A 10,544-nucleotide genomic window follows, 5' to 3' on the forward strand; every position below is an offset into this window, starting at 1 on the left:
TTTATTTTTTATCTCATTTATAAAATTATTGGTATGCTTTTATGCTTTACTCTCTCATTTATTAAAAAAAAATTTCATTTTCAACAGACTAACAGCAAGAGACTAAAATAATAATAAAAAAAAAGCAAGCAAACAAGCAGGAAGTAAAATCGAGTTCTACTGTTACGTGCAAAACTGAAACACTAATTATTCTTCTACCTCGTTGGGGAAAAAAAAAGAATACGATTCCCAACTTATTGGAGGAAGTAAGAGGCCAAGAGCCCTAACTTATCAAAAAGAAAACAAAAGATTCAAAAAGTCTACGCATCGATCAATCCATCAGTTTCCAATTCCGCCTCCCATTCTTGACTTCTCTAAAACCTGTATCAAAGCTCAATACTCTGAAACCCTGCGAATCCAGAATCACCATTATCACCATCCATGGTAATGAAATTAACCCTATCTTAATCGTTTATGGCAATACAACAACAAACCAAAAGTCAAATTCAAACCCTACGCCCAATTACAGCACCCCAAATAACCCCACCTTCTAAGAATCCAATTTTTCACACACCAATTTGGATTCAAAACCTAATCACATAGCTTTCCCACTTTTGTTTTTTAATTTTATCTTGTCCCTCTAACTCAAACCCTAAATTGAAAAGGGAAAAGAAAGTTTCCCAAATTCATGGCCACAGACGCAACCGCCAAATTTCAAAAGAACCCCGATTTCCGGCCGGACTTCCATCCGCCAGAGAATCTCCCCGCCGCCGTAACAACCGCTGCCGCAGCACACGACGGCCTCCACTTCTGGCAGTTCATGATCGCCGGCTCCATCGCCGGCTGCGTGGAGCACATGGCAATGTTCCCCGTTGACACCGTCAAGACCCACATGCAAGCCCTCGGCTCCTGCCCCATCAAGTCAGTCAGCGTTCGTCAGGCCCTCCGTTCAATTCTCCAATCGGAGGGTCCCTCCGCTCTCTACCGCGGCATCGCCGCCATGGGCCTTGGCGCAGGACCCGCTCACGCCGTCTATTTCTCCGTCTACGAGACCTGCAAGAAACGGTTTTCCAGTGGAAACCCTAATAACCCCATTGCTCACGCTGCTTCTGGTGTTGTCGCCACGGTGGCGAGCGACGCCGTTTTTACCCCTATGGATATGGTGAAGCAGAGGCTCCAATTGAGCAATAGTGGTTACAAGGGTGTTTGGGATTGTGTTAAGAGGGTGATGAGTGAGGAAGGGTTTGGGGCGTTTTATGCTTCATATAGGACCACGATTTTGATGAATGCACCGTACACGGCGGTGCATTTTGCAACATATGAGGCTGCGAAGCGAGGATTGATGGAGGTGTCGCCGGAGAGCGTGGATGATGAGAGGTTGGTGGTTCATGCCACAGCCGGGGCTGCTGCCGGTGCTTTGGCTTCTGCAGTCACAACGCCGCTGGATGTTGTTAAAACTCAATTGCAGTGTCAGGTATATTGGTCTATCAATGATTATTGTTATTGTTATCCCAAATTTTGCATTTTGTTTTAGTTTAATTGAGGTTGTTATTGTTATATGTTAAAATTTGTTTCTGTAGTTCACTATAGTCTGAATGGCATAGTGCATAACTGGAAGATTCAGTGTATGAACAAGGAAAATTTGTTATATGTACTTTGCTGTTTTAGACTTTCTTTAGTACTAAAGCGTCATATTTTATGACGAGTCTTAGAAACCGTCTTCGCCTGTTTGCATGACAGATTAACGCTATGTATATCTGCCCTCTTTGGATCCCATCAGTTGGGAGCCTTGTGCTGTAGGCTGCCCTTTGGGTTTATTTGTTGTATGTAGAGGTATTGTATTGTTGATTATGTTGACTTTGACCATTGGTTGCATGTAGGCATTAGCCAACTGGTTAGTATAGTGGCCTAGCTGTATTATTGATCTGAGTAACGCTACCCTGAATAATGTGCTCTTCCTAGAATTTATGTCCAGTTCAGATATGTGGCAAAAGTAGTGGATAACAATATTCTACAAGCTTGAGGATGTAATAGTTAAATTTCTGGAATGGGGCCTAGATTTCTCATTTTTCTCTATCCTTTAGTTGTTAGAAACACCTGTTTTGCATAAAAAGGGATAGTAAAATTGGCAGGAAAAAATGGTAATTGTTTTAATGCCATCTGTTCCTATGATTCCACCTAAGAAAATGTCTACTAATCATTATGGTTTATGTTGTGGTGATATTGATTTCATGTGAAAGTTATTCTGCAACATCAATGAATAGTCCATGAAAAAAGTAGTCAAACAGGAACTACTTTGATTAACATGGGTAAAGGATGAGGTTAGATTACTTTAGGAGTACAACTTTGGATAGTCCGTTCTACAAGCTTGAGGGTGTAATAGTTAAATTTCTGGAATGGGGGCCTAAATTTCTCATTTTTCCCTATCCTTAGTTGTTAGAAACACCTGTTTTGCATAAAAAGGGGATAGTAAAATTGGCAGGAAAAAATGGTAATTGTTTTAATGCCATCTGTTCCTATGATTCCACCTAAGAAAATGTCTACTAATCATTCTGAAAATATCAATTTATGTAACTTGGTTGCCTTTAACAGGTAGTTCATAGGACATAGTGATGGGACTGATGGGATGGTTACAGATGACCTTAGTGGGAGTTTGTGTGTTGAGACTCAATGAGGATCAAACTGCTCCTAGAGATTCCTTTTTGTCTGCCTACGTTAACTTCATTTTTCCCCCCCAATATTGTATTAACAAGAGGGTTATAGGCATGTTCAAATCTTGCATATGTGATGATTGAGTTGAACCGGAGTGCAGCTGAAGACGATGGTCTATGATAGTCTACAGATATCATTTGTTCCATTTGTCTTTTGACTTTTGATGCATTTTGTTTATTAGTTTAAAATGGAATGACAACATCTTTTGTAGATCAACATCTTCCCTTGGTATATATTTTTTCATTTTCTAATTTGGTGTCTAATCTCGTTCAGTTGATAGTTTATTTGGAAATTGATGGATTGTGCAACAACTTATATTATATGAATGTTTGGTATCCATTGGCATACGTATGATGCTATAAACCAAATCAATGGGGGGCGTGCTCTCATTCATTTCATTGGAAAGTTGGTCTTGACATTGGTCATTGGTGCAGGGTGTGTGTGGATGCGATAGGTTCACGAATGGTTCAATTCAAGATGTAATTAAAACTATAGTGAAAAAGGATGGATACAGAGGGTTGATGCGAGGATGGATTCCAAGGATGCTGTTTCATGCTCCTGCAGCTGCTATCTGCTGGTCTACATACGAAGCGGGAAAGTCCTTTTTTCAAGATTTCAATCAACCAAAGGATGTTGACACTGTCACTTAAATAACACTTTGAGTTGGAATAAAGCACTTCAAATATGACTCTGAAGAACCAAGCTTTTTCTAGCCCTGAATTGGATTAACCTATGAATGAAGAAACTATTTTATTGTACACAATCTCAATTTTAATAATGAAGTTGATCCTTTTTGTTGTGGTTTGAATTTTGTTATTGTCATTGGACATAACATTATTCTATGGATTACACCTTTACTTGAAATTTTGGCCTTGGTTTCATGACAATGTAAACTTTTTTTCCATGAAACATTTAATAGAGAAATTAATGGATGTCATTTCACGCTATGATTTCTTTTGTTCTCCACTTATTCTACTTGTTGTTCAACCATTGAAATGTTATCTATGTTCAGTTATTACATTGATTGTGTGTAGACATTATATGTTTAAAATCATTTCAGTACAAAAACAGCCAACATTGCAAATTTACAATAAGTGCATCAAATATATCATTCATGTGAAGCATTTTCTTCAAAATCAGTTATTTTCATGAAATTCACAATACTGAATGATTGCAAAGCACCTTTATAAATGTAGACTCACTAAAAATACTGAATGATTGCAAAGCACCTTTATAAATGTAGACTCACTAAAAATTGAAGACCGGAAACAAAATAGCTATGACCAACATATGAAATGGGATGCTAAGAGTAATTTTCTAAGATAAGTCTACAAATAACAATATCTTTAACACATCCTGAATTAAAGAGTATCGAGTATATATTTGACACCTAAATTAATCCAAAATAGAAATTAAGAGTTTTACTTTTAAAATTAAAACTACACCGATTCTAAAAAGATGTAAAGTAGTCCACAAAAAATACGAAGATGTGGCTCATATATATATCAATGGGGAAGAGGGTTATGGTATTTTGTAGATGCTATACAGTTGTCTTCACCATTTATCAACTAAGAAAAATAGAAAACAGAGTGTGAAATTTACTGAATGATTTTATTTTATATTTTGGGTACTTGGACAGACAATGAGTGCATAGAATTTCATTTATATTTTGTGCGAAAAAATATAAATGCAATATATGATAATGAACCATTTTATTTGGATGATAATGCGGATACCTAACCAAATTGTAAAAAAAAAGAAAAATTAGTTATCTTCCTATCATATGATTTCACACAAATAAACTTTCACAAGACATTGAAAATTTGATATCGAATAAATTATATGGCATGGGACAACATTTTTGAATTGTCAAAGTTAGTTATAGAATCACAAGGTGAAGCAAACAACTAACAACAATGTGCATTGAATAAATTTGCCATTGTTGGACTTCACTAATAGCTGGATGCATGCAACATGTACTTTCCTGCAAAATACTGAAAAAATAAAGCAGATTGCATCAGTGGAGATTGTTCTTTTAGTTTATATTTAATGGACAAGGGACTTGTAATTCAAGATGCATACCTAATAAACCATATCCTTGTCTCTTTTAAGTGTATGCAACAACCTGAAGTTCTTCACTGTATCTATCTCGTTTGCTTCTTATGACTCTCGCTTTATCATCTATAATCTCTAAAACCTGTAAAATACTACGTTATACCTGATTATCATATGATATCAATTTGTAGTGATATGTTATCGGTCAAAGATTGAAACGCTAACATCAAATTTACTCATTTTCACCCTAAGGTAAGAGTCGAGCTGCTTTCACGGCTGGAAGCAATTATTAATTCATGAATGTTTTTTACGGAATGAGAAGTGGGTGAAGTCTAAGGTAAAGACTTAGAAGCACATCACTTTTCTCAAATAATATTTAGTAAATAACAAAGTAAATATAATTCTAATACTCTCCAACATAAATGCTATAGTGTGAATCATATCTCATAAACAAGGACATTATGTATAAGCCCTAAAAGTTTGTTACCTCTGGTCTTGAATTAAGAACTCCACTGGACATTCCAACATCTACACGCCATATGCTGCAATTGTATTTACTGTCGGAGGCAGAGAAGTTATATCAATGAATAGCAGCAATTTTTCCGCAACACACCACAAAGATGTCCATAGAGTATATGTGCATTTATGTTGAAGTTAAATACAAGTAGAACAAGAATATAAAAAATTAGCAGCTCATCTTAAAAAGCGGGACAATATTGAGCGTCATGCATATGAAGTAATCCTCACTTACCAATTCACACCTATACTTTGAGGAGTATGCCCTACCACCATTGCCTTGGCACCAACTGCTTGCAGAGTCTCCTCGAGAACAGAACATACCTGAAAATCATATTGTTTAGTTTCAAACCGTCTATCACACTGTCCAATTCAGGTTGAAACAGAATTTTGTTACTCAACTCACTGCAATTATATCACAAAATAAATAATGGAAGTTGTTAAGTAATCACATTGGAATTACAAGATATATGACAGGATAGTGTAACAACTGTACCCAAAATAAACGCAATAGAAGAACAAGAACTCGGGTAGGAATGAAGGGTAAAGGAGGAATTCTCTTAACCCCTGTTGCTGCTTCAATAGAATCCTTTTTTTTTGCTCCCACCCTTCTCAGGGTACGTAACAGATAGCATAAAGTGCTCATCACTTCTTCCATAAAATAACCAGACATTTTTGCATAGATGAAGTCATGAAACTAGTTTCTTAGATTATTCTAGTTATTTAATAGAAGAGAAAAAGGAAATTTGCACTTACACTGCATGAAGTCTCTACAGTTTCAAAGGGGTGCAGGTGGGGATAACATATTTCTATTTACCATACATAGGATCTTCCTATTAATTGAAAAATCTACCTGTTTATCCTGATAGTCCACCAAATCTGGTGCATCCCTTGAATATAGACGATTCCAAACAACACTGTCATAGCCTCTGGTGGCAATAAAAGGGATATTTGGAGTACTGTCATTCTGTCTCAAGCCTCTCATCCACTCAGATACTTCTTTGTTCATCTTCTCTATGCCATATGCAACTGTAGAAAATGAAAGCGGGAAGAGAATCATAAAGAAAATGATATCAGGGACATGGAATTACAAAAGGTTGGAAAATTTTAAAGCAGCAGTGAATGTTGTTATAGTAGAGACTTCGAGCTCAAGTTAACAAAACCATTACCATGGTGAGGAAGAAGGCCACCATGACAGAACACCCAGTCATTGACCTTAAGTACAACAGCATGTCTTGCGAGTTCACGTGCCAGGGGGCCGCCAGGCCTAAAGAGGATTGATCTAGCAATGACTCCCTTTTGCCTCTGTCCTAAATAATTGGAAAACTTCATCAAAAACAATAATAGAATATAACATCACAGTAATATAGCTTCCTTCATGAAAAAGGTACAAATTAGATAATACTTATAAAGTTTCCAATGATGTCCATATGATCCCAGATGCAATAAAGATATAGTCAAATAAATTACTGAGCTACCCATCTTTAGCTATTGGTCAAAAAGAAACTTTTAGTTGGGAAATAACCTCAAAAAGGACATACCATAGTCGAGTTTGGGGCCCTTCATGCTTCATCAAAAGTATTTGCTATAATTTTATTATATTGCAATCAAATTCAATACAAAAGGGAACTAGGACTACATGTGATCATATTATATGCAAGATATATCAACATGTTGGGTTTGGCATGAAATCTATTTTGAAATTCAAACAATGTAGTTTGAAAGATTAACTTATCCGAGGGCACAAATTATGCAATAGTGAAAACAAGAGGCACACATTAAGTAGAAGTAGTTATAATACCTTCACTAAATTCCAAGGACCCCAGTAACTATTGGACATTGTTCGTTGTTCTTTCCACCTTTCGAACACATCAACCCAACCGGTAAAAGTTTCTTCCCAGCCATCCTCTGAATCATTGACATATTCTAAGAAATCATTGCACTCATCAAATGCCCCAGAATCAACATATCTAAAATCACCTTCCACATTCATAGTCTCATGGTTTCCATTTACCTAGATCAGGCAGATCCAATTATGGAAAGTTAATTGAAAATTTAAATAGCAGAAGGTAATAACAAGATTCTTCAAATTTTACAAATAACTCCTTAATAATTCATCGAGGTTTAATAGGAATTATTTTCTATTCCTTTCTCCAAGCTTAAGGGATTATTCCAAGCTCTAACATACAAGTTATTTTTTAAAATTAATTTTAAAATACAAGAGAAGATCAATCTACGTTTCTAGTATTTCTATAAAATATCAATCCATAGAAAAGAAATCCAGAAAATCATTGCTTTACCTATCAAATATTTTCTTTTTCATATCGACTCATACGATATATTTCTGGTAATGAGACTCAAATGGAGACGAATGTTTTACAATTAATAGAGGAAGCTACAGTATTATGTGTAAGAAATTGTCACCTCCTTGCCAATTCTTTAACACTCGGTTATTTGAGACAATAACTTGAGTGGTTTATTAGTTTGTAACTTTGTATGACAGCGGCTAAAGTTCTGTCTCATGGTTCAAAGTTAAAAATGGCAAACCTGAAACACAGCTCCGCCTTTTGCCTTCGCCTGTTTATCCAATGATCGCAGCAAGGACAAGATAGCAATTTCTTCTTCACCTCGATCTAGTATATCTCCAACTTGAATCAACACCTAGAACAAGAAATAAAAATAAACATCCACAATGTTAAAGTGATAAATCTCAAACCAAAACCTTTCAACTACTTTAGAATATCAATTTCCAATTCTATACACATTGGCAAAAGACTAGTGACTCAAATTAAAATTAAAGTTTAAAACTAAAAGCTACCGGTTTCTAAAAACAGGACACATACCGTTTCTCCACCAGTCCACAAGTCTTGACCATCAGAACTCAATACACCAGCCATTTCAAGTGCAGATCTAGCCTGCTTAAGATCTCCATGTAGATCTCCAACTATTAAACGAAAATTGGCTCCGGTGAGATATATAAGAGACAAAAAGCATGCATTGCTGAAAAACATTATGTCTAAAACTAATTAACAAGAAAAAAACCTATAACCATTTTAATAGAATCAATCAATGGAAAACATCCCCATCCATTGAAACTTTCACTTTGACATTGAGAATTTCATACTAGAGTTCCACCATATAAGAGAATCAAATAAAATAAAGCATGTATGCTTCATCATATAGTCTGAAAATTTCAATAAAAGCAATTAGTAGTAAAATAAGTGCATTGCTGATCCTATAAGAATTCCATCATGAAATACTTGAGGGTAGATGCACAGAAAGATGTGCTTAAGAGATCAAAGATTTACACTTCATTTTCTAAGAGATTACTTCCACTTCGCTAACTCCGATTAGGTTACTCCAGTTCAACTTTAAACAAAAGAATTATTATTCCACATTTGCTAGGGGAAAAAATTCATGAGGAAGACAGGATGAATATGATCCCCATTTTGAAAATGCAAATAAATATTATTTCAAGCATTCAACCAACAAAAACTAATCCTTGTCCACTAGTCTGAATATATGAATAAAAAGACGCCACTATGCCTATCATAAACTATGTTCATGTTTAAACTATCTATATTTAAAATAAAAATTTAATTTTAATGTATTATTCGTATAAAGCGATTTTACATTTGCAACCAACTATGTAACATTACGTCAACAAAAATAATTATTTTTTACATTCAAGTCAATGATCATCCAACAAAATAAATGTGATTCCATGTAAACGTTTTATGCATCAAAATTACACTCTTAAAATAAATCTTTTCATCCCTTTGAGGATGTGCAAAATGAAAAAAAAATGATGAACATTAAAAAACACAAAGGAATATAAAGCAACAGAGACAAACCAGCGAGAATTCTGCGACCAGGAGCAGAAACAAAAGTTGGAGGGTCTCCACTAACAACTATGGGCTTCAAGGCACGTGCTGATACACTATGATTATTGTTACTATGAAGAACCAAAGGAGAAGGAGGAAGAGAAGTTTCAGTGAGCTTTGGAGAGTGAGAAGAAGATGGTGGAACTGGCAATGAGTTCATGAGACACAGTGATGCCATGGCTTGATGAGAAACACCATCTGCTATAATAATGCTATTGCTATGTGCTTCCCATTATACACTGTGAATGAAAAATAGAAAGGGAGGAAGTGTGTTTTTATGCTCATGACACGAAGCCCGCAATGCTCAAAGAGAGAAATTTCGTGAGCCAAGCGTTTTGGAATCTTGTTTTTTTTCGAGGCCCTCTCCTTTGTGGATGGCAACTGAGAAGATAGCATTTTCATATTAGCAACTATTTTAGTAAGTACAAATAAATTTTTTTTTGTTGTATAAAATTAAAAATATAAATATTAAAATAAAATTAAATATCATTGAATAATTATTTGAATGGATTCAAAAATTAATTTTTTAAGTTAACTATCACTACTTTTAATGATCTTATAAATGTGAATTATTTTTTAAGTATCTTTGTAATAACTCTATATAATATTGTTTCATTCTCTTATTTTGACTATCACTTATCATAATTTAACATTATAAAGATTGAATACAAACTAAGTTGTAAAAAAAAAAAACATTGGTCAAGTTAAATCTATAGGAACCTCATGCTTGAACCAGCTGAAAAATTCTGCATGCACAACATTGTCTATCTTAGATTGTGACCTTATTTGAGTTCGTAATTTTCATTTTGTTTTTGCCCTAAATTTACTTTATGACACAACAGAAAATTAGTCCTACTACTTAATGGGTGAAAAGAGTTATCCTCGTGTTTAGGAATTACATGTGCATACTTACTCAAGAAACGAAACGACGGGTCGATGGCCTCGCAATTGACTAGCACATGATGATGTGCTTGATGTTTTTCCATTGGAGTGAGTCCAAAATGTGAAACAACCCCTGAAGCCTTTCCAATTTTTGGGAACATAGTTTCCCCTAAATGTTGTGTGACATCAATAGGTTGTTCATCAACTCATCCTGGTCAGTTGATTCTAGTTTTAATATTATCCAAATATCTAGAATAAAAAGTCAAAATTTCCTCAGATAAATAGCCCTCCACAATTGAGCATTCTGCTTGTTCCCTATTATGCACATATTGGTGCAATCGACCTAGATATCTTTTACAAAAATAGGACATAACGCTCAATATATACACAAGTAAATGAATTGAATGTATTAAAGGGATTTATTAGCGAGCTAACCTTTCTATTGGATACATCCACCGATAATGTACCGGGCCACCAAGTTTTATTTCATCAACGGGATGCACCGTAAGGTGAACC

At 35.2% G+C, this 10,544-nt stretch overlaps 2 protein-coding genes across 5 annotated transcripts; one reads left to right on the forward strand and one right to left on the reverse strand.

Moving 5' to 3' along the window:
* LOC107609418 (mitoferrin) lies at positions 568-3,638 on the forward strand. Of its 2 annotated transcripts, none has more exons than XM_021107490.1 (2): positions 568-1,453; positions 3,121-3,638. In XM_021107490.1, the coding sequence occupies exons 1-2, from the start codon at positions 668-670 to the stop codon at positions 3,172-3,174; spliced, it is 840 nt and encodes a 279-aa protein (XP_020963149.1). In that variant the 5' UTR covers positions 568-667; the 3' UTR covers positions 3,175-3,638. The 2 variants fall into 2 exon arrangements, with proteins under 2 accessions (XP_020963149.1, XP_016166878.1); XM_016311392.2 differs by having other exon boundaries at positions 571-1,453; positions 3,126-3,638.
* LOC107609531 (shewanella-like protein phosphatase 1) lies at positions 4,451-9,524 on the reverse strand. 3 transcript variants are annotated; one of them, XM_016311534.2, is made up of 10 exons: positions 9,117-9,524; positions 8,106-8,206; positions 7,810-7,923; positions 7,064-7,276; positions 6,432-6,588; positions 6,116-6,291; positions 5,498-5,586; positions 5,234-5,288; positions 4,774-4,888; positions 4,451-4,685 (listed from the first exon to the last, which is right to left on the reverse strand). In XM_016311534.2, exons 1-9 carry the CDS (start codon positions 9,322-9,324, stop codon positions 4,799-4,801), a joined length of 1,203 nt encoding a protein of 400 aa, XP_016167020.1. In that variant the 5' UTR covers positions 9,325-9,524; the 3' UTR covers positions 4,451-4,685; positions 4,774-4,798. The 3 variants fall into 3 exon arrangements, with proteins under 3 accessions (XP_016167020.1, XP_016167019.1, XP_016167021.1); XM_016311533.2 differs by having other exon boundaries at positions 5,234-5,303; positions 9,117-9,523; XM_016311535.2 differs by having other exon boundaries at positions 5,234-5,303; positions 6,432-6,567; positions 9,117-9,521.

Source organism: Arachis ipaensis, chromosome B07, assembly GCF_000816755.2.
Source record: "Arachis ipaensis cultivar K30076 chromosome B07, Araip1.1, whole genome shotgun sequence".
Classification (NCBI taxonomy): domain Eukaryota; kingdom Viridiplantae; phylum Streptophyta; class Magnoliopsida; order Fabales; family Fabaceae; genus Arachis; species Arachis ipaensis.